Here is a 24,820-nt window from a genome sequence, read left to right as displayed (position 1 = left end):
AAGAGGCTTGCCTGGGCCATGAAACACTGCGATTGGACTACTGAAGACTGGAAGATGGTATCATGGACAGATGAATCAAACTTTTAAATCTTCGGTTCATCACACAGGATCGTTATAAGGCGTCGAGTTGGCGAAAGGATGGTTCCACAGTGTGTGGCATCATCACCATCAGGAAGTGTGATTGTCTGGGGCTGTTTTGCTGGATCCAGGGTCGGTGACTTGTGCAGAGTGAGGCACTCTGAACCAAAACGGCTACCTCAGCGTTTTGCAGCACCATGCAGTACCCTCTGGTATGTGCGTCTAGTTTGTCAGGGGTTCATCCTACAGCAAGATAATGACCCAAATATGGGTTCAAGCCCATCAGATTACCTTTGATGAGTCAGATGTTTAAAATACATTTTGGTCTATAAATTGATTTCATGATTTCTTTTTTAACTCCAGTTACTTATTTGTACTATGCTTTAATTTCAGAGTGCAATCAGGCATTAAACTGCATGATTTTCAGTGAAAAAAATGAAAAATTGGGGTGTTCTAAAGCTTTCGACTGGTCATGTATGTTGCAATGGTTTTTCAAGTCCTTCAGCAGTTTCTGAACATGTATGAGGCATTTTTGATAGCTTTAAAAATGCTAACTGTTGGAAGAAATCATCTTGACTGTTCCAGTGAAACTCACTCTCTGACAAGCTACACAAATATGGATTTTCTGTACTGTATTATCTCAATTTTCACTTGAGAAAAAGTAAACCAGTAGCTGCTCTTTTAGCCTGTGATTGACCCTGTGATATCGAAGTTGTCATCATTGATGACCCTGACCAGAACCAGAACCCTATCCCTAACCCTGTTTGATTTTCTCTCACATGTTGCCATTAAATAATAATTCTAACTGATACACAACAAAAACTATTCAGATAAAAATATTCTATTTAGTCTTTCTCTAAAATGTGTTAGGGTTAGCGTTACCCTCTGACCTGGAAAACAGAACATATAAAACATTCTTCTCACAAACACATGTTGGATTCTTCTCTCGTTAGCATAGAAAGGATGAAAAGGAGCTAATATAACTGCTCTGTTTTATTTAAGAATTTGTTCACTGTGATATTCTTTTTCTAAGTTCATTAGTAATAAATGTGATTTACCTTTAGCTTTAAAAAAAAGGCTTTTTGAGAAAATGATAATAATTTTAATACTAACAAAAACTAATAGTTGCTCATTCTAAAATCTAATGTATTTATCCACTTATTGGAGGCCTGTCTAGCTCATAAGTTCCCCTTATTACCCAGGCGCTGTTTGCCAAAACATTATTCTCACACAGTGTTTTGCTCCTGGTCAGCTGGCTTGAAAATTAATTTTGCTTTATTAACATTTATTTCTTGTTTGTATAGAACAAACAATAAATGAGTTTGGAAGGATGAGAAACATGAAAATGTATGCACAGACAAATCCAGATACATCTCCGGGCGTGGCTGGTCTGGCAATCTGGCATTCCCGGCATTTGCCCAGAGGGCTGATGCACTTGTGGGGCGAAGGGTCAATCTAATTACACAGACAGGTTCCGTTTAAGAGATTTTTTAATACAACAGGTCTGGCAGTAACTAGGCCTGGGTGTGGCATATAAAACTGAACTCGGGGTATTTTTGTCTAATATTAAAATTTGTCTGATCTGAATCATTTAGGTGTGACAAATATGCAAAAGCACTTTGTGAAACGGATATCATCAAAGATGGAACTGTTCTCCTGCTGGCTGCAGTTGTGAACTGAGACCATAAGCTGACACTGCTGTGGACCTCTGCCGTGGACGCTGCCACTGTAGATACTTTTTTTCATACATTCTTTGGAAAAACGATTGTATAACAAATTCACGTTTGTTTGAATATTTTTGCACACAGCTGCGCATAGAATCTGGTAAAAATTGCATCTCAGAATAGATATTAATAGCAATTAGACCATTTCCCCTACTGATCCCAGACCAGTGCAATTAACACTCCTATTCCAGAAAGGTTATCGCTGTCAAAGAGCCCACAGACACCCACACCCACACACACGCACACACATAGATGCGCACACAGGAGTTATTAAGTCTGTTATGGTTGTGTGGCTGATAGTATGAGAAGCAGAAAGGTGCGGGGCAGAACCTGATATTTCCACTGAGTTAATATTCAGACCTGTTACTTCACATAGAGCCCAGCATTAAGCCTGGAAATGCCACCAATGAGCTTCCACATACACATACATGCTCACACACACGCATACACACACAGTATTAGCCAGCCAGCAGACTCCACTTATTCTTAGTCTTCAGCGTCTCTTTTTGTTTCCCCTCCCTCTGCCATTCTTTGGCTGTCCACAGCTCCATCAAATATACTAATCTGAAATTAGATCTCTCAAGGAAGACACCATTCATCAGCTGTGTCTCCTTTGTCTTTTCTTTTTTTTTCATTTCTCTTCTAAAAACTTGTGTCTGCTTTAATGCAGGTTGTGGAGTGGGGTAAAATATTATTAGTATAGTCTGGCCGTTAAGTGCAGAAGTCTGACAGATAGTGTGTTAGTATTTTACACAGGGCATGGCAATAATCTGTGGATTTTAGTAGCCAGTAAAGATGTGCAATCCAGTTTAGTACAGCAAAGCAACACATTGTTCCATTATCCAACTTTTGCAGTAAAAATGGAACAAGCTAACACATTGTCTAAATATTGAACACAGTTAATAACTGTCATGCAGACATATATATGACACTTCTGAACAGTCACGGCTCACAGGCACAACTGCCAGAGTACTGCTGCTCACTATTTCCAGCAGTTGCATCACAGGATCTTCATTAGTTACACAGCTCGTACTGCTAATTGTACACATTATATTTGTTGCTGCTGGCTCCCTTCTTAATGCCCAAATGTTCCCTCATTACTAAACAGATTTATGAATCTATAATTTATGAATCTATACTTTTGACCCTGTGTGGATTAGAGAAAATCCAAAGTAAATGAAAACGTGTGCCCCTGATTCTTGTTTTCTAAAGTGATTTAAGATGTATGCTGTACAATCAGTCCCCCGGGGAAAAAGAACAGTTTCAAGAAATGATTAAAGCCCCAAATTGTATGTAACCTTCTGACCACAACTGTATGGTGCTGCCAAAAAAAGCTGATTACAGCGACTGCCAAAAGGTTGGATGTAAAACACCAACTTGCCTGTAAACACTTTCCAACTACTCTCCAAGTCGTATTGAACTCTTTCTCTTAGCAGGTCATCTGCCTTTACACACCCTCATCTGTCACACCAGAGGAGGGTGCTTGCATGTCGTCTGTCATGACATTTTTCAGAAAAACGTCCTTTGTCTTTCTCTTTTCCTGCAACATTCAACATCCTTTGTCCAATAATATCCACAATCTCGTCTCTGCACATGTCCAAACCATCTTGCCTTTGCTTCTCTAACTTTGTCTCCAAACCTGTGCTGTTCCTCTGATGTACTCATTTCTTAACTTGTCCATGCTGTCACAAATCCCCCCTGAAACTCCTCCCTCTCCACCTCTCTGCACTCTCTTCTTCACTTCTCTTGTGCACATTTGAACTCATCAGCCTTTATTAGCTCTGCTCCTTGCTCCTCACTGTTATACCTGTCTCTCTCTCTCATTCACACACGTTCTGTCTTGCTGCTGCAGACCTTCATTCCTCTCCCTTCCAACCGCAAAAAGTGTGACACAAATTTGAAATGGAGACCAGTGTAAAAGATGAAGCCACAACTTTTACTCTGAAGGCAGATGCTCTGTGTTCATGGTTCACATTGCACTACAGCTTGGTGAGTGAATCGGGAGAGTTTGCAGACATTCATGCAAACTAAGGGGAACTGCAGCAATTTCCTAGTTAATAAAGTTCCGTTAGATTTTCTGCTTTTTAGCTAAATTGTCTGTTTCATATAATGGGGAAAAATCCAGTTCAGCCACCCACCTACATTAAAAATTAATTCAATTCATTGTAACAGCTGCCACATTAGTGTCAATCAAGGTGTTCATGCTTTGCTATTACTGTTTATTTTGATTATGTTTTTGCAGATTTTACAGGATTAGTCAAAACTACAAATGGAATATAAGGGTGAACAGGGCATCTGAGGTTATTTCATTGTAACCACATGGATGGAGGTCTATGTAAATAAGCATGGGTGCTTGGAGGAAAATACAAATAAGGACAAAAAGAGGGGACATACTGATAGGTTACAGTGAGAAACAGAACTTGTGTCATTTTTGCCTCAGTCTTCTTTTTATTTTTCATTAAGACGTCGATCAGTTCAACAACACTTTGTTTGCTTGTGTGGTCTGAAGCCTGGAGCATACTTGGTTGGAAACTTGTATGAGATGTGGAAACTGAGCAGGACGTATTATTCATCAGCACAGCAGACTCCCTGCGACAGCATGTGTGTTTATGCTACAGTCATGAGCACACATTAACCCCTCCTTTCAACTCCTTTCCTCTCTACATATCTGTGAGTCAGCCTTTGATTCTCTCTGTTATCTTTTTCAGCATCCATTCTCTTTCATATCACACATTATGAATAGACTGATATAGATTTCATGGTACAGGACGTCCAACTTCTGTGAGAATAAACCCGCAAGGTGTAGACGGCAGCTTAGAAACGACTGCTTTAACAAACGCTTTTATTCTGCTTAACAACAGCTTCTCTGATCTCCCGGCCACTCAGATGGCAGCTTCTTTGGAAACAGTAAATGGACGGAGACAAACAAAAGAAATTGAGATTAAAGAGAGAAAGGGAGTGTAAAGAATTGGATAAATCAAAGAATGTGGATCAGGGAAGAAATAATTGCCGCAGAGTTAGCAGAGGCTGAGCTGTTTGACTGCGTGACCCCATGACATCCTGATTGGAAACACAATTAGCAATAAATAAGGAGAAGTTATCACCAGCCTGGATTTTTTTTATCACTTTGTCTTTGCTTGTTATTTTTCCTAATGAAGAAGTGATATATCAGTCATGTTATCTGTCCTTTCAGGGCATGTTTTGGAGATCGGTGGACTGAGGTACAGACAGTCGGTGGTTTATCAAGCACTCTGCCTTATCGCTTCTGTTTACTGTTGTATCAAACTGTTTATCAGTGTTGGTATAGTTACTCAAGAAGAGTAATGGATTACACATTACTCATTACTTTTCTCTTAATAATACAACACATTACTCACCAGAAAAAGTAATTACTTACATTTCTTTATTGTTATTCCATTAAATGATATCAAACACATTGTCTCATAGTTACCAGTTAACAGTATAAACCTGAGGCTACAGTCCAACACGCAGACAACACAGTTCTTTCTGTCCTGGACGCTGTTTGTATTTAGTTCTTTTTTCGCCATAAAAATGAGATTAATGTCCAAATCTCTACTCATGAAAAACTTTAGACCATTTTCCTCCTCCCACACATGTCCTCCCTGTACCTCTATGGATTTGCAGATTCATTCCTCAGTTAACTTACACTTTTTCTGATTTGTTGCAGTGCCAACTTATATTCTCTGGATCAAATCGTCACCACCACCGAGCTAATTTATTGAATCGGCTACTCTTTTGGCAAAGCTTTAACCCATTAGATAAAGTTCACAGACCTTAAAGTAACGGGCTGTCAAACCATGAATAAAAACATGTTCTACTGCAGTAGCTCAGTTTCATCTCAAAGAACTGTCTTTCTTTCTTCAGCCTCTTACAATTGCAATTATTAATCTCCACCCCTTCAGCCAGTGCTGACCTGGCTTTCATTGAATCATTGGCACTAAGTGTGATTACCACTATGAACTCAAGTGAATAAAACGCAAGGAAAAAAATGTTTTGAATGAGTGAGAATGTGTTTAAAGTTCTATAAAAACATTAAATATTTCAGTGTCTTAACAGGTGAAACTTGTTCAAGGCTTATCTAAAAAGTGACTTATTTAATAAATGGGTTCAGGACACTGAAAATTTGGTTCAGAAAATGGAAATTTGTCTTTCCGCAGATGAGAGAAATAGTTTTTTAAAATCTTTATCACTTGAACAAACCTGAGCAGTTTTGCCTTTTAACCCCAGTTATCGATGTGGAGGATGGTCATGTTTATTTTGATGTGGTTTAAAAAATGTGCTTTAAGAAAATCCAGTCAAACCGTGGCATGGCACTTTAAATATTTCCGGCGTACATTGTCTGGATTTCTAAAATTAAGCAAACTATATTGGAGAGGAATTTTGCCACATTTGTCATTTTGATACATGCTGCAGTCCAGAAGTACTTTGACCTAAAACCTCAGAAAATACGAGTGGCTTTTTACTCTCCGTCTGTCAGATTTGCTTCCTCCTGATGAGAGATCTGATGATCTGAAAGACAGGAAACAGATGTGTGATTTACAGCCAATTAATTTTGTTCTCTGCTGCATTTTGTGTCTCTGTTGTACTTCACACTCGTTCTCACTCTGTCTGACACACACAATGCCACGCGCACCTACACCACACTGTCAGCTGGCCGCTTTGTGAAGCACTGCATTTCTGTTGTTGGGGTGATAGAAAACTCCCTTATCGTGCTCTCAGAAAGATAAACATGCCCTGCTGAATCTTTCACTTCTTCTTTTCCCTGTCTGTTTGCTGAGGAATAGCTGCAAAGATTTCCATTATTCTCCAAACTAAAGTACAAGCAATCTGGTTCAATCTTGTTCCCTCCCTGCTTGCCGAACCGCTCCCAACCTGCTGACAGTCTGCCGTCAGCTGCTGTGATTTTTCACGCTAGAAGAAAATTACCAGGAGCTAAACTCTGAGATTTCCCAAGAAAAGTGGAACCAAAAAAAAAGGTTGAGAGCACAGTGATGGCAAGACAGGAATAATGAGGGAGGTAGAGAGGTATACACCCCGCTAATTAGCTGGGGTCTTTACAAGTTCAAGGACAGTTTCAATTTAACTGATAAAGATGAGAGGATGAGGATGGCAGGGAAGGGTGAGGTTGGTTGAGGCTTTCTACATCTTAATTATCTAGTGGTGGTGGTGGGGTGGTGGTGGTGGTGGTGGGGGGGGGGCATGTGTTGAGGAATCTGGGGAAAGGAGGGAGGGCACAGATTGAGTTCAGGATGAGGAAAGAAGTTGAAGGGCTTCTACGGAAAACCCAGACGTCTTATCCGAGGTTGAGTTCAGCTGGGGGTCGGCCCCAAGCTTCCTGGGGTCAACGATTTCCCTTTCAATTACTTCGCCACTTGCGCAAGGATTCTCAGCCCAGGAGGATCATGGATAACCCGGGGGTTAAACACACATGCATTACTTAATTCAAACACGCATACAAATTGGCTTCACTCAAGCTTGTGATACTCAGGAATGATCAGTCCTGAGTTTCTGTGACATCGTGGTGACGATTCAAACGTATCAACTTTACCTCTGATGTAACAGCTCATGGGAAGAGTTTCTATTCTCTTGGTGAAGGAGGAAGTCATTGTTTGAGTAGTTATTTAGAAGCGTTACCTGAGTGAACATTAATGTCAGTGGTCACCATGTAATAAAACACTTTCAAAGTTCGCAACAAAATAAAGATTTAAAAATCTTTCTCTCCTGGAATTATACAAATATTTCTCACATAGTTTAGTTAAAATTCTTTGATAGTCACATTGTATGCAAAAGGTTTCACAGGTTAGGGTCAGGATAACAAATGACAAGTAAATACTTCCTGTTGATGCTGACGTGGCACAAAGATTAAAAAGTATATATTTGTTAGCAAAACAAAGAAGCTTGCAATAGCTGCTGAGTTTGACAGCTACACTCAAAATTTGTCTCAAAGTGTCGTGTGCAATTACAGTGTGAACTGGTATGATTTTTACCCAGGAAGTAGTGTAGGAAATATGGGTGCCAGTTGGTCAACATATAGTCAGGGCCGTAAGCAAATGGACAATCACATTTTGTTGTTGTTTTGTTTTTTATTGCTTCTGTACAGATTGAGTGGATTTTAAACTGTATAGTATGTCAATAACTGTTTTGGAAATACATAGTGTCACATTTTCAGAGACACAAAAGTAAGTGGAAAAACTGACATCACAACTTAAAGAATTGTTTTGAGTAATGACTGCTTGAAGTGTTGAACCATGGACACCAAACGCTGTGTATCCTCCCTTGAGATGCTTTGCCAGGCCTTAACTGCAGCCACCTTTGGCTGCAGCTTGTTTGTGGGTCTCTCTCCCTTCTGTTTTCTCTTCAGTAAACTAAAAAGCATGCCTCATTGGGTTCAGTTCAGGTGACCGACTTGGCCATTGAAGAATCTCCTTTCTCATTGCCTTGAGAAACTCTTGGGTTGCTTTTGCAGTACGCTTTCGATTATTATCTATTTGTACTGTGACGTGCTGTCCATTCAGGGTTGCATTTTTCAGTATTCATCTGAATAAGAGCAGAGAGCACAGCCCTGTACACTTCAAAATGTATCATACCATTAGCAGTCACACCATCACTGAACGCTAGTGACCTGGTTCTGTTATAATGACAGTGGCTCTGTAATAATGTGTAATTGTGCATTTGGTGGGATAAAGTGGGTCCACTTGTCTCTTCAGAGGGTATCGTCACTGCAGTCGGCCATGGAGGGGAGTTTTCTCCATTCTGCCATCATAGCAAGGGTAGATAGATGTTAGAAAGAGCTGTACAACATCTTCATCAAAGCTGCAACATCCATCCATCCATTCTCTGCCGCTTATCCTTTTCAGGGTCGTGGGGGGGCTGGAGCCAATCCCAGCTGTCTTGGGGCGAGAAAAGCTGCAAAATATCTTTTGCAAATGTGGTGTTCATTCGTTAAGTAATGTTCCATAAAGCAGTATGTCAGCAGTAGTGTCTACTGCTGACATACTGCTTTATGGCACCAATTGTTCCTTTAGTTTAGAAGATCGTTTTCTGTCTTTGATATTGTTTGTGTTTTTCAATGGTAGTTATTATGGATATCTATGCCATGGGGAGTTTACATAGTTAATCATCAGTTTGAATAGTGATAAATGGCAGATCTCACATAAAAGTTACAATTAAATTGATTTCTTATTTATAAAATTACCCATTTCATTCCATACAAATCACCCTTGTGAACAATTCACCCTTTATAAGGACCTCTATTTGCTTTATGTAACATGCAAAAATATTTTTTCAACAAAAGCATGAAAAAGGAAGAAAGCTACTCTCAAAATCACATTTCCCTACAGTTCTGGTTATTTGCATGAAGTTTTGACATCTCACAATTGAGTCTCCATGTTACCATGAATAAACCAGTTGACAGAATATCCCCACTTCCTCAATGAAAGTCTGGGGATGCTTTTATTTCTATTAGAGGAGCCGAGAAGGATGATATGTACCCTCTCTCATCTTCGTGTATGATGTTTCTGAGCAAGTGGATTTGCACATACAGAGAAAACTATAAGTAGGAAGAATATATAAAGTCCTTCTATACAGCAGTTTACTCAGTCTAGACTAGATTGTAGTAGGTGCTTACATGTAAATTGAACTTCACATGTGTTTATCTTAAATGACTTTTCCATGATATGATAACATTTATTTCATGCAATTAATACAGTTCACATATAATGCAATAATCTTTGACATGTCACAAACTGGGCCATCAGTGGAACCCAATCGTATTCACCATCTTGGAACCATAAACGTCAGTCGGAGGCTATTTTAGATTTGTGAGATAGTCATGTCCGGATCAGTCATTGTGTCACAGAAAGACTGAAACTGCCATCACCGGAGTCGTTTTTCTATCATGATTTGAACTTTTTTTGTACCCAAAGAGCAGACTGTGACTACAACTGAGAGTTTTATAATGTTTACTTACAAATGAAGAGAGTTCAGTGACAGGCAGTAGGGAGTACTGGGGCAGTATCTGTAGAAAAGGAGAAAGAGAGTATTAGATAAAGTTGGTCTCAGTCAGAGAATTGCCAAAATAAAGTGAGTGGACAAGTTGCGGTCTTACTTGTTAGTGCAGGAGAACAGTCCTTGGAACAGGGTTCTGGGAAGATCCAAGGTGAGCAGCAGAGTGTCGATGGTGAGTCAGTGGGCAGGTGAATGGCTGAAATGCTAGCTCAACAGAAACGCCTCGCTATCATTTTCGGCTGAAACTTACTTCGAAAGGTAAAGTAATATTAACAATTTGATCCTTCCCCAAAAATATGGAAAACATTTTAAAAGACTCCATAACTAATCGGGCTTGGGATGCAGTCTTCATCACCTGCGCTATGGCAATTTATTGCAAGACTCTCATCCATCCATTATCTGGTTCTGTTGAGCTAGCATTTCAGCAAAAAACGTTATAAAATAAAAAAACAGAATAGCCGAAAAATTAACCGTAACAATAGCCACTTCTTAAATTCGTAGTATTCACAGACTGCAGTGTAATTGTTCCAAACTTAAACACTCACCTGATTGTTCGCACCAGCAGTGTTGTTGGAAGACGACGCCATCGTTCACTGAGGGACAAGTTAACAGCAGCCCCCACCCGATACAATGCGCGCTACTTTGAGAGCATGGGAAATGACCACTTCTCACGTAGTGGCTGGGAAAACGTCTCATAATTGATCAGTTACGGCGTAATTTGTACACATTACTGCTTGAAAGAGCTTTAGTAACTGACTTTTAGCAGTTATGCATGACATGTTTTCTAAACATTATCAAATAATACAGTGCAGGAGGTGTTTGATAAATTATGTTCATTCCCAGGTTTCCTGAAGGCAACATGAAAAATGGACCATCTTGAGCCTGTAGCGGTCTGCTGTCACTCATGATTCCCCGCCCCTCTCTGTGTAGCCACGCCCACCAGGCCAAAACGGGGCCAAAAGTCTGTAACTGAAAAATAGAGATCTGAAAGTGAAAAAAAAAAATTGAAGCTGAGAGAAAAATCCGAACCCGAAGAATTTTTTTTTTGTACATTAATTTAAAAGATCTGAATCTGAATCTGAAAAATGTAATCTGAGACTGAATAGATTTTTTAAAAATAATAATAATGAAAAAAAGATTACTGAAAATTTTTAAATAAAGTTTACTCAGATAAATTATAGATAAAAGAACCATTGGGTTTTCAGTTAATACAAATATTCAAAACGTTTGATTTTATTTTAAATACAACTCTTTCTTTTTCAAAGTTCACTCTATGTGACTTTTGCTTTCAGTTTACATGTTTTCGATTTCAAATTTTTCTTTTAACTACACAAACATTATGGCCCTGATTTAACTCCATACAAGCATAGCTCTAAAGAATGTAGCATCATGGGCAGTGTAGTCCGTGCTGCAGGGAGAATGGACTGCCATACACGTTATGGGTCTGTGAGCGCGAGGAGGGAGAAAAAGGGGAGTGGAAAACTACGAGTTGTCATCGAGCAAAAACGGGAGCTGGAAGCATGTAAATATAATAATAACCACTTCAGCCAAGAAGAGTGCCTGACGAGCCCAGTTGTAAGTAAGCTATTAAGACTCGACTGTACACCGTGTTCGTGTTTTCCTCCGAAACAATAAGTTCCGTTGGAGCAGCCTTTCAACGCCTCTCTCTGTCTCTCGCAAGAAAAGTTGACCCACACAACAAAGTAAAGCTATTTTTCGGCTACGAGCTGACAGGGACCCCGCCGTATTAGTCAGAGGTCCCTTTACTACAGTTCGGAGTCGCGGACCTTCAGTAATAGTAATAAATCACACAGCAATAGTACATTCACGTTGTTGTAAAAAGCATGATAATCTATTAAGTAATCCAAAGTATTCAGAATACGTTACTGTCATTGAGTAACGTAACGGAATACGTTACAGGATACATTTTGGGGCATGTATTCTGTATTCTGTAATGGAATACATTTTAAAAGTAACCTTCCCAACACTGCCTTTATTTAACCAGGAATGTCCCGTTGAGATCAAAAACCTCTTTTTCAAGGGAGTCCTGGCCAAGAGGCAGCACATTTCAAAACAAATACATACGAACAAACAAAGTTAAAATTACACAAAACAATTACACATTATTGAGGCAGTCTGTAGGCCTTTGAGTTTAGTTTTAAAAACATTTAAAGACAACAGTTCAGTCAGTTTCCAGTCTTTCTGTAACAGATTCCACGAAAAAGGCGCAGAGTGGACAAAGGCTTTCTTACCCAGCTCTGTGCGGGCAAGGGGAACAGACAGCAGCAGCTGATCATTTGAACGCAAGGAGTAAGAACCACTATTTGTCCTTGTGAGCAAAGTACAAATATAAGGAGGCAGCAATCCAAGCATAGCTTTGTAAATAAAAGTGTACCAATGCCTTATATATGTGCTTTGGGTGTCTCTGTTCTCTTTAGCTGCTTATGAAGTATTGTAAAGTGTATTTTACCTGTACACTCATCATTATCATAAAGTCAGGTGAATTGGACTTTCACCCTACACTGAAATCTGATTCTAGACCCTCACATTGACTAATTTGACTAAAAATGTGGGATTTGACAGTTATGTGTCAACCAGCTATACAGTTTCAGGCATATCTGCATGTGAAATGAAATGCAAATGGATGCTAATTAAAATGCCTCGTTTACATTTGTTGTGCTTGTGAATACAAAAATAGTCTGAGCGGTATGTTTAGTAAGGCAGAGGCCTCTTCTTGGAAAGATGCAGAACAGTGCCCAATGGTGCATTTAAATACATGATTTTGAACTTAATATTCTTGTTTATTGTACTTCATAAAAACTGAACATTTTCTGGGTATCTGTAGATAGACGAATTTAGGAGTTCAGCTGACAGGTACTGTATATCTGCCTCCTCCATACAGGAAAGGAGTGAAAGGGGCTTCCTGTGATTGACTTTCTATCTAAGGCTGAATGTAGATGCAAGGAAGTGTAACACACATAAGCACTTTTGGAAATACCAAAGCATTGCACTTACTATTCCTCCTGTAATGCTATAATTACCCACCAACGGTATTCAGTAAACAGTGTAAATCAGATCACATGCATGTACATGAGGCGGATTACATTAAAGGAAATGCTCCCCATCGGAATTCCATAAAGTGAATTCCAACAATGCTGAAATGTAGATCTTGTGATTGCATGTGTGTATCGTGCACCAGCACGATCAGGTGGAATGAATCAGCATCTAAAATCTTAAGTTTAACAGATTAAAAACGAGAAAAAAGATGCTTTTCAGAGAAAAAGAATGTGAAGGTCAGGTTTTTCTGACTGGCAAACATTTGTCACTCCAACACACGCACAAGATAATGAGGTTTGAAATCACCACCAATCATCTGGAAACTGAGACCTTGCTCTTCACATTCTCTGAGATTCATATACAGCACATGACGCATCTGCTGCTTGACTGCCGCCTCTGTGACGGCACTCGCCTCATGTTTTATTTGATGTCAAAACTAATGATCACAAAAGAATGCATGATCATATAGGAAATAGAAACTATGAATCTGAGAAATGCAGGAACGTCTGACTAACCTGAGAATGTTTGCTTCTCTGTCGTGCTCTCTCTTTCCACAGTGGGATGCCATTAATGAGATGGACGAGTACTTCAGTCCTATCCACACATACCAGGTGTGTAATGTTCGTATTGTACTGTGGGGCTGAGTGTGTTAGGATTAACTGTTATAAGACCTTTACCTTGATCCTGGGGAAACTGGAATTTTTCCATCTAAATTAAGTTTGATTTTAAAACACAAACTGTGAATTAATTAATCATAAATCAGTTCTTTATTTTATTAGGTTATATAGATGGTGCACTACTAATACTGCAAAAATTACAATTCCTCATTATGTACCAAAGTTGAAAAATTTTAACTTATCTGTAAGTTTTCAGTCTGCACCTGAATGATTTTGACAGATGGAACTTTGACATGTATTTGTCTTCATTCATCGTCTTTAACTCACAAAAACATCCAATGAAATCCTAGGAAAGTATATCAGTAGGGCTGATATTCCATGTCCTGACATAGTTGGACACTTTATTGTTTATAAAACAGTTCCCATAGATAAAGCTATTATACTCGAACAATAAGAGAAATCAGCTTATACAATCATTTATTCGACAAAGATATTGATAGAATTATTTTTTTCTGAGTTGACTTCTATATACTGGCTAAATCTGAGCAATCCCATCATGACTGCAGGAACAGCCACTTTGAGCCAAACTGTTGCAGCCGTAACTGTAGATGCCGAGATGTTTTACATCAAAAGGTCTGGTGTTAAGTGACCAGTCCTGGACTTCTAGATGTTGTTAAATAATATTTTAAATAATATAGGGACTATTTTTTGTTTTTTTGTTTGTTTTTCTCCATCGTTCAACTCACATCACAGTTTTTTTCTGAAAGTCTTACCTGAATGGTGTAATGGGGCCGGACGGACGTGGTCCCAGCTAATGAAATTAATTCAAATTGAGAAAAGAATAACGAAATGCAAATATATGTGCGACATTTGTGTAGTTTATAAACACTTTACTTTAGAGTTTACTTATTAAAATGAAAAATTTCAACAATCTGCTTACTTAAATACTAATTATTTGCTCTTAAATATTAATTAACATTAACAAATTAAATTAGAAAATTGCCTGCCAGAGCTAGCAATAAAAATAATCATTTTTTATTCCCCATTTAAAATTCTTATGTGGAAATATTCTTATTTATTTATTTATTTTATTCTAAACTAATGTTAAGGCAAATGACTTTTATGTACATGTTCCAAATAGAAGCTGTGAAATGACAACAGATCTTCCTCTGAATTAGGTCTGTAACGTGATGAGCCCGAGCCAGAACAATTGGCTGGTGACAGGCTGGATCCCTCGGGAAGGAGCCAGGAGGATCTACATCGAGGTCAAGTTCACCCTGAGAGACTGTAACAGCATGCCTGGAGTACTGGGCACCTGCAAGGTAACAGACAGACTGGAAGGGAGGGGGGGGCGTGAAGTCCAACATTTGTTGACTAAAGCTGGCAAAGAAAATGCACACAGAGTAACTTTTGTTCACTGTATTGAGTATGCTCATTATTCTGAGTATTATGTCAACTCAGAGTAATGGTATCAAACATTTGCCATCTGGTGGTCTGTCTTATGTGCTAAAATTAAAGCATTTTTCATCACAACACTAATTATGACCATCCGAAACCTGAGAAAATGAGAACCAGCTGCAGCTCTGAGGCTGTGTTGTTACTTCATTGAATGACCTAAATATAGACTTATGAAAGCTTTGCCATAGCTAGGAAGCTAACCAGAAGTAACAATGGGACTATTGTGAAGTTTACTCAAAATGATGCTAATAAAATAAACACTGATAGTCAAATTTTACTTATTAAATCTTAGTTATTTATCAACAAGAAGTTCTCAACACAAAAGTGCTCCAATGCTAGCAAGACTTGACAAACTTGTTTATGTACATGAGTCCTTAACTTGACTTTTGGACTGGTAATAGAACAAGATAAGAACAACATTTTTGAATTACTGTGGTGGTGATAGCATCTTGCATTGGGAGGGAAAATAACAAATTTTAGAGGAACTGAAAAGACTACATTATTTGTAGAAAGTGTTTCCAAATGCCACCTTTGGGAGGGAAAATGACAGACTATGTGAACCTTACATCAGTATTTTGGCTTTTGCAAAGCATGGAGATATGGTTCCAACATACCTCTGATATTGTAATATGATGAACAAGTGTGCAGTACTTATGACACCATATTTGTTCTGCAGGAAACTTTCAACCTGTACTACTACGAGTCTGACAGAGCGGTGGGCTCAGCCATACGGGAGAACCAGTTCATTAAGATTGACACCATCGCTGCTGACGAGAGCTTCACAGGGGTGGACCTGGGAGTCAGACGACTCAAACTCAACACAGAGGTACGAGTAACTCAGCAATACTACAGGTGAATGTCAGTCCAGGCTTTCAAAGCAAAATCTCACGTTGGATTGTAAGTTAGCATGCACACCTCCACACAAGTTCAAAACAAGTTGGAAGCATCCACATCCACAGCAGAGCCTCTTCCAGTCACGTCACTCAAACTGTTTTGAGCTTGCGTCTGCACAGCTGTGAGAGAAAACAAATAGCAGCACTTGGCTCAGTGTTTTCAGATGTGATTTGATATTGACAACAGCTTCAAATTTGATATAGGATAGTGGTACTACACTATTATTGATACCTAACTCTGTTGGAAGCAGAACAATCAGTATTAGGACATTTACTTAGTTATCAGCTAACGCTAGCAAGCTGGGTTAGCAAGCTTCATGAAACCATTGTATAAATGCAATACAGTGTTCTAATTGTACTAATACAAACAGAATGTTACTCAGCAATACTGAAGCCTTTTCTGAGTCTCATAGAACAGTCTCATAGACTGTTTAACTGTTTAACTCCTCTCCTTGCTAGCTTGCCCTGCGGTCAGTGAATCTGAGTTCGACAGCCTAGGCGAAAGAACAGTTCAATACCGATACAAGTATCGTTGCACCCCTAATATATACATAAAAGAGAAAAAGAACGCCATGTAATCCATTTAGTTCAACGAAGAAAATGTATTCTAATTATCAACTTTTTAAACGCTAACAGAATACTTGCTTAGGCTGCTGCCCCTGCGACCCGGCCCCGGATAAAGCGGATGAAGATGGATGAATGGATGGATGTGTCTCCTTTACGAGAAGAAAAAAACCTTTCATCTCAGGCATTAAGCTGTGAGCACAGCCACATGTTGTACAAACCTTATGTTTGTGAGAAGCAACCAATCTAAAAAAAAAAGTGTAAGTGGCTTTGAAGGGAAAGGTGCCACCCCAGCTTGTTTCAGAGTATACAAACTGAGGGGGTGGCCAGTCTTCTATCTGTCTACTAGTAAGAACAAGGTTTTTGCCTATTTTTAGATGCTTTTGCTGCAAACTTTTAAAATAATGTTGTAAATTAGCTCCTTGGTGTTAACAATAGTCAACTGTGATGTGATATCTTATGAAAAACAAGCATATAAAAATGTAAAATCATCTGTTTGCTCATTGTGGTCGGAAGCACAGCAGTTGATTAATGACTGCTGCCAAAGCAAAACACCAAACACGGGTCCAGAGATTAAATTACAGCTGCATTTATACTGTTCCACCTGTTTTGTTAAGAAACCTCTGTATCAACCACTGTTTATGTTTTATGAAAAATAAATAAATAAATAAAACAACTTTCTAAACTCTAGAAAGTTACTACATGCATGCTCATGTACACTTTGGGCTTTAAATTGTGCACAGGAAAGTTCCTGCAAAATTAAGAGCATCCTGCCTTTTAAGAAAAATTGCTTGTCCTGTCTTCTTACAGGTGCGCGGTGTGGGCCCTCTCAATAGGCGGGGCTTTTACCTGGCCTTCCAGGACATCGGCGCCTGCATTGCCCTCACCTCGGTGAGGGTGTACTACAAACGCTGTGTGGGCGTGAACCGTAACCTGGCTGTGTTCACTGACGTGGTCACGGGGGCTGACTCATCATCTCTGGTAGAGGTCAGAGGTCAGTGTGTGGATCACGCTGAGGAGAGGGACACACCCAAAATGTACTGCAGTGCAGAGGGGGAATGGCTGGTGCCCATCGGGAGGTGCGTGTGCTCGGCTGGATTTGAGGAGCACAGGGACTCCTGCATAGGTAAGTCTACAATGAGTCCACTGACGATAGGTCTTTACGGTGCATGGTGTGTTTGCACTTTTGGTTTGGTAGTATTTATATTTGGAGCTTTGCAGTGGAGGCAAAGCTGCTGCTCTGAGCAATCATAGTGTGTCATTTTTAAAATATTTTATTCCTTATTTCATGTTTTGAAAATCAGGGAACAAAGAAAATGACCATTCTAAGTGAAGGGCATCAGACACTGTTTATATTTTCTTTAATAAAAAAAAGCCTATTCACCAAATTGATCTGATAGTTTCCAACTCTTAGCCAATTTAGCAAAAGCTAAAAACTCAACCCTAACCTTAGATAAATGGTTAATGGATTGCTGCTTATGTAGAACTGCTTTACTCTATCTGAGGACTCAAAGCACTTTCACAAGTCTCATTCAACCATTCACACACACATTCATACATGTACACACAGACTCACACTCCAGTGAACTCCAGTAAACCCACTCCGGGGTAACTTAGGGTTCAGTATTTGGCCTGAGGATACTTCAACATGTGGAACCCAGGGATCAAACCACCAACTTTCCAATTAGTAGACAGCCTGCCTCATGAGACACCGATAACTGTACCTGGAAGGTTCTGTTATGCTGCATTTAACCTCGTGATAAACGGCAAGTTTTCAAACCTGGAAGATGTTAGAGTTGAAATATGATTTCTGACATGAATTTTGGCTGCACAGTTTCTCTCTGGGTATAAAGGGAGAGATTTGAACCTAACCCTAATCTTAAACAGCGACCTAGGAAAGGTTAACATGCATTCAAGGTTTCAGTTATAGGTCAGCCTTCATGACATGTGCCAACTGTGGGAACCATTAAGGAATTACTTTACAAAGAGATCTATTTAACTGTGCAGTCATAGTATCCATGGTAAGAAGTATATTTTTTGTACTTCCATATAAAAACTGTCAACTTAAAACCTTTGCTATTGTTCCTGAACAAAAACTGGAAATCCATTTAACAGACCACAGAATGCTCAAATGCTGCAAAAACAGAGAGTATTCGAGGGGAATTGTTGCGTTAGGATGAGATGGTGGACGGCGAGATGAGGGTGACCCACACTGTTAACTCTCCAGAGAGAGCTGGAGGTGAACAAAGTTAATCAGAGAGAGGTGAACTGTTGCTCAGCAGGGGCTGTGCACTTAAACCTGATGAAGTGGGTTATAAAACATGGCAGTTTGCCATTAGCTCGTGGTTTTTACTTTGCTGCTGGTTTCCAGGTGTTTTGCTTTTTATTCGACTTTTATTTCTCGTGCTTGCACATGTGATGTCAACAGGCGAAGAACAGGTTCACATCTACTGTTTGGGTGTCTTGAGCAGAGATGGGCAGTAACGCATTACTTGTAACGCGTTACTGTAATCTGATTACTTTTTTCAAGTAACGAGTAAAGTAAGGGATTACTATTGCAAAAACGGTAATTAGATTACCGTTACTTTCCCGTAGGAACGCTGCGTTACTGCGTTACTAAAACCGTGATTTTTTTGCGAGAATGTCTCACGACAGTGACGTAAGCGAGTGCACCGTTAGTGACAACAGCTGTGTGCAGATCAACAGTGCATCATATATCGAGTGCAGAGAGAGTATGAGCGTGCAGCGTTTAAAGCGTGGATGTACTGACCTTACTTTGAGTTTGATTCCATAAAAAGTGACAAAAACATTAGCGTCCGTTGTGCGTGGGAAGAAAACTTCTTTTTACAGCGAACAAAACCTCTAAACAAGCACCGAGTGCGCAACGACGTGATGGGAAATTCACAGAGAAACTCACGGATTCTTCAACTGACCGCGGCACACCTGCACCAGGGTAAACCTCCGCCTACCCCCAGTCCTGCTGTACAGGTGAAAATAGAGCAACAGGACCGCTGAGTCTTTGACTTTATTTATTTCCTGCTGTGTTTTACTTGCATCTATTTGAAAGACTGAGTGTAAACACAAAAAATATTTTATTTTATGAGCTGGAATGTGCAGAAAATAGGTTTAAATGTTAAACTCATTTATTCAAGTCAGAGAATGTTGCATATAATTAAATTTTTGCTTGATGCATAAAGTTAAAAGATTAAAACTGATAAAACAAGTTAAAAAAAAAAGATAATTTTCCATTTGATTACATTTTGTATGATGGATTATGCAGAAAAGGTAGAATTGGGCTGAAAGCTCTATCGCTTTATCACCTCTTCAGGTTGTAAATCGTGTTTTTAAAAAGTAACTAAGTAACTAAGTAATTAATTACTTTTGAAAATGAGTAATCGGTAAAGTAATGGGATTACTTGTTTGGGGAAGTAATCAGTAATTAGTTACTGATTACTTTATTCAAGTAACTTGACCAACACTGGTCTTGAGTAATAATCGATGCTCTGATAGTGCAAAGGCAAACACATTGCATGTTATGAACACGCATCACATTTTTTCTTTAAAGTTATCTTAAATGTTACACCCTATTGCACGGTGTCACAACTGACCAATTTAATCTGTATGTCTGAATTTGTGGTATGTGATTTTAATGGAAAACGACTTTGCTTCAAGTTTTGTTGTTAAACTAAAGATTAATTAGCATACAGCACATGAGTGCATTACTTTTTATTCAATTTCTATTCAAGGTTTCATTATCAAAGAATGTAATTAGTGTGAATGCTTGAAAAGCATTCACAGTATTGTTATTCTAATCTTTATTATTAGTGTGAATGCTTGAAAAGCATTCACAGTATTGTTCTTCTAATCTTTATTCTATTTTATTATATTTTATTATTATGGATTCCGTACGTTTTTTGTAATCTATCTCCTTCAAAACCGTTCAACTTAGAAAAACCATTCAAACACCATTAGATTCCTATTCTTTTGGACAACACTGCTTCTATTTTTCTCATTTTTAACATTTATATTTTTAATTTTATTCAACTTTTTTCAACAAAAATTTCCCATGTATTTCAATGGGGAGACCCTTCAAATTCTCATTCAACTTCCTCCTCTTTAAACTGTATCTACTTCCACATACATTGACATAGAGCCACCATTCAAACTTTAAAACGAAGACAAGACATTCAACTATTCAACTTGTATTTATCTTTTCAATATCTATTATACTTTTTCTTCAGTTCCAGTTTAAGTTTCATGATGTTTTTTCACCCGTTTCAGAGTTTATAATGGGTGTGTATGGGACGGAATGTTGGGGCTAGAGTGAGGCAGCTCAACTGCTAGAGTGAGAGGAGCAAAAAAATTAATCTTAAAATCTTTTTTAAAACTGCTGCTGTGTCCGCAGCGTTTGCTCTACAGGTATGATTTTACCCTCAAAACGTAGCCATGGCTGTCCTCTTTCATCCAATGTGTTTACTATTGTACTAGGTGTTATGGTTCTTTCATAAATGTCACCAATGCACAGCCTCCTCCCTCCAACTCTTCCATAGACTCTAATGTTAAAATGGCTCAGAAGGTTCGTTTGAAAATCAGAAGAGCATGGTGTCTTTCCACTGTCACCACGTCCATATAATAAGCTCCACAGGCATGAAAACTGAGAATTAGGTAGACTAGACATTGCTGTCGCTCACGGTGAAAGAATTTTGTCAATACGACTTTTACTTTTCATTTGGGAGCGATTTGTTTCGGCCTGACTTTTCTGTTCATTTTAAGCAGCAAAAGTGAGGCGCATGTCTGTGTACGTGTGTATGGAGCCATTGGGTGCGGTCACTATAGCAACCAGGCTCACACCTGCCTGCTTAACGAGCTCTGCCTGCCACTGTACCAAGATTCATCTTAAGCACTTCTCTTTCAACTGCTGCTGTGTCCACAGTGTTACAGCCATCATTTTACCCTCAAATTGTCGCCATTATTGTTCTCTTTCCAACACCGTATCTTTCAAAGCTCAGGCATTTAAACTTTTTAAACTGTGTGGATCAAAGTGGAGGGATCACATTTGAGTCATTCAGTGATTCAAAGAATATGACCTTTTAATATTCATTCAGATGTTTTCTGACTCTAAATGTTCTTTTCTCATTTCTTAGGGTTTTCTAATTTACATTTAAAACATTTTCAGTTTTTTTCCAACTCCTTCTTCTGTGTAACCTTCAGCTTTTAGCAGTTCAGCACCTTTGTTTTCAGGTTAAATTCGTTTTTTTTTTTTTGGTTTTTTTTATCTCATTCAATATTTTTAACTCAAAATTCAGCAATTAATTCATTTCAGTGCATACATTCAGATTCAAGCATTCACACTGCAGTTTCTTCAGAAAATGCACTTTCTAGTTATTATTATTATTATTATTATATTTTATTCTGTATTCCGTACGTTTTTTGTAATCCTATAACTTCAAAACCGTTCAACTTAGAAAAACCATTCAAACACCGTTAGATTCCTATTCTTTTGGACAACACTGCTTCCATTTTTCATATTTTTAACATTTATATTTTTAATTTTATTCAACTTTATTCAACAAAAATTTCCCATGTATTTCAATGGGGAGACCCTTCAAATCCTCATTCAACTTACTCATTTTTAAACTCTTACTACTTCCACATACATTGACATAGAGCCACCATTCAAACTTTAAAACGAAGACAAGACATTCAACTATTCAACTTGCATTTATCTTTTCAATATCTATTATACTTTTTCTTCAGTTCCAGTTTAAGTTTCATGATGTTTTTTCACCCGTTTCAGAGTTTATAATGGGTGTGTATGGGACGGAATGTTGGGGCTAGAGTGAGGCAGCTCAACTGCTAGAGTGAGAGGAGCAAAAAAATTAATCTTAAAATCTTTTTTAAAACTGCTGCTGTGTCCGCAGCGTTTGCTCTACAGGTATGATTTTACCCTCAAAACGTAGCCATCGCTGTCCTCTTTCATCCAATGTGTTTACTATTGTCCTAGGTGTTATGGTTCTTTCGTAAATGTCACCAATGCACAGCCTCCTCCCTCCAACTCTTCCATAGACTCTAATGTTAAAATGGCTCAGAAGGTTCGTTTGAAAATCAGAAGAGCATGGTGTCTTTCCACTGTCACCACGTCCATATAATAAACTCCACAGGCATGAAAACTGAGAATTCAGTAGACTAGAAGCTGCTGTCGCTCACGGTGAAAGAATTTTGTCAATACGACTTTTACTTTTCATTTGGGAACGATTTGTTTCGGCCTGACTTTTCTGTTCATTTTAAGCAGCAAAAGTGAGGCGCATGTCTGTGTACGTGTGTATGGAGCCATTGGGTGCGGTCACTATAGCAACCAGGCTCACACCTGCCTGCTTAACGAGCTCTGCCTGCCACTGTACCAAGATTCATCTTAAGCACTTCTCTTTCAACTGCTGCTGTGTCCACAGTGTTACAGCCATCATTTTACCCTCAAATTGTCGCCATTATTGTTCTCTTTCCAACACTGTATCTTTCAAAGCTCAGGCATTTAAACTTTTTAAACTGTGTGGATCAAAGTGGAGGGATCACATTTGAGTCATTCAGTGATTCAAAGAATATGACCTTTTAATATTCATTCAGATGTTTTCTGACTCTAAATGTTCTTTTCTCATTTCTTAGGGTTTTCTAATTTACATTTAAAACATTTTCAGTTTTTTTCCAACTCCTTCTTCTGTGTAACCTTCAGCTTTTAGCAGTTCAGCACCTTTGTTTTCAGGTTAAATTCGTTTTTTTTTTTTTGTTTTTTTTTTAATCTCATTCAATGTTTTTAACTCAAAATTCAGCAATTAATTCATTTCAGTGCATACATTCAGATTCAAGCATTCACACTGCAGTTTCTTCAGAAAATGCACTTTCTAGTTTGAACTAAACTTCATCAGCTTAAAGTTGAAGTGAAAGAAAAATGCCAGTGAGCTACCCAGACCACCACGACTACACTCCACCCTACCTGCCTACTTAGAATGTGCTCTTTAATTGTTGTACATATATTAAAGGTATTATATGTATCCTTTACAATTTTATCAAATTCATTCCAGTTTATTAACTATTTACATGTTTCATAAACACTAGAGCAAGCACAAATGTTAATGGTTACCATTAAGAATTTTTCTAGTGATTGTGTACAGTAAATGATAGTTAACTGAAATGTAGTAACCTGCCAGTTTATTACATATTAACCATTGTTACTATGGGATATGAACTTTAGAACTATACAATGTAACTATTATCCAATATATCTACTATACATGAGCCAATGAAGAATTGAGTAAAATCTCACTCTACTCGCTACTGTTACTTTCTTTCATGCTCTGATTGCATGTTCACAGTAGTCTGACACCTTTTATGCTGAGCTCATTTCAAAACTTTAATCCTTATGGATGAGCTGTTAGAAAACTTTAATCTACAGTTTGTATGAATGTGGAAACTATAGGGTGTAAATATGCTTGTAATGATCAAAAGTAACTTGGGAATCTATGGGAACGGACTTTCTTTTGGAGTCATCAGAAGCACTGCAGTTTTTAGGTTCATTTGTCAGACCTGGAGCTGGCACTTGGTTCTTTTCACAGCACCATGTCTGATAAACCAACAACTCATCGTGCACTGCCTCATTTAACTGGAATTGTCACTAGTTTCCCGTCAGCTGGGACAAACCCTACTTCAAGGTCGTCAACACTAAACTCCATAAGTGCTGTTTGGGCTCAACGTTGGCAATGGAGACAAAGTAATTGTGTAAAAGGCAGCTTCAGTTACAAAGTAACTACTAATAGATTTCAGATCGCTTTTTAAATTATCAGTGCTATTCAGTCTTCTGATTAGGAAAATGATTGTGCACGCATTGCAGTTCCACAGTAAATTAGCTATATGAACATTTCCTCGGAGCATCAGCAGCAGCGTGTGTGCAGAATGCAAAGAGCCTTAGAAGGAACGCACGAATGTGGAAAGGTTCTAACCTTTCTAACGAATCAAAAAGTCTCTTTGAAGCTCCGGCTGCAGATCATGTAAAGAAAATTTTAAATGAAACGAAAAAGTTCAAGGTCTGGTCAAAAGCCTTTCAGAGGTCTAACATTTTCCTCAAGGAGGTAAATACTGATGAAAACAGCCGCCTGTCTGCCCGAGCTCGCTTTTCTTCTTTCATTCACTGATGAAAAAAAACAAGTGAGAGGTTTAAGATGGAAAGATTTTTGATCTGCTATTGTTTGCCCTCACACTCAGTTTGTTTTGTCCTTTTTGATTTTCCCTTGCCAGGGATTTGATAGGCTGACCTCATTCAGAGACCTGTACATATTTCAGGTGGCAATTGGGTTACAGTAATTAAAATCTATTAATCATACAGCGCTGGATAATTAAACGCTAAAAGCAG

General features: G+C 38.6%; 1 protein-coding gene and 1 long non-coding RNA gene across 7 annotated transcripts in view; one reads left to right on the top strand and one right to left on the bottom strand.

Moving 5' to 3' along the window:
- epha8 (eph receptor A8) overlaps positions 1-24,820 on the top strand; it is a 159,871-nt gene that overhangs the window by 47,818 nt on the left and 87,233 nt on the right. For 4 of the 5 annotated variants that reach the window (XM_085272929.1, XM_085272928.1, XM_085272927.1 and 1 more), the window contains 4 exons: positions 13,445-13,498; positions 14,683-14,826; positions 15,639-15,788; positions 17,230-17,545. In XM_085272929.1, coding sequence (XP_085129055.1) covers positions 13,445-13,498; positions 14,683-14,826; positions 15,639-15,788; positions 17,230-17,545 — 664 coding nt within the window. Of the gene's footprint in view, positions 1-11,199; positions 11,406-13,444; positions 13,499-14,682; positions 14,827-15,638; positions 15,789-17,229; positions 17,546-24,820 lie in introns of those variants that run through there. The other variant, XM_085272926.1, reaches the window with a different exon arrangement.
- On the bottom strand, positions 5,239-10,888 carry LOC146573648 (uncharacterized). 2 transcript variants are annotated; one of them, XR_014892408.1, is made up of 4 exons: positions 10,376-10,888; positions 9,931-10,079; positions 9,793-9,840; positions 5,239-6,332 (listed from the first exon to the last, which is right to left on the bottom strand). It is a non-coding gene; the product is annotated as an uncharacterized LOC146573648 (long non-coding RNA). The 2 variants fall into 2 exon arrangements; XR_014892407.1 differs by having other exon boundaries at positions 9,931-10,888.

The sequence above is a fragment of the Mchenga conophoros genome, linkage group LG5 (assembly GCF_057382185.1).
Source record: "Mchenga conophoros isolate Kocher_MC1m ecotype Shallow Benthic linkage group LG5, M_conophoros_male_GT1.1, whole genome shotgun sequence".
NCBI lineage: Eukaryota > Metazoa > Chordata > Actinopteri > Cichliformes > Cichlidae > Mchenga > Mchenga conophoros.
This window is presented reverse-complemented; position numbering and strand designations above follow the sequence as displayed.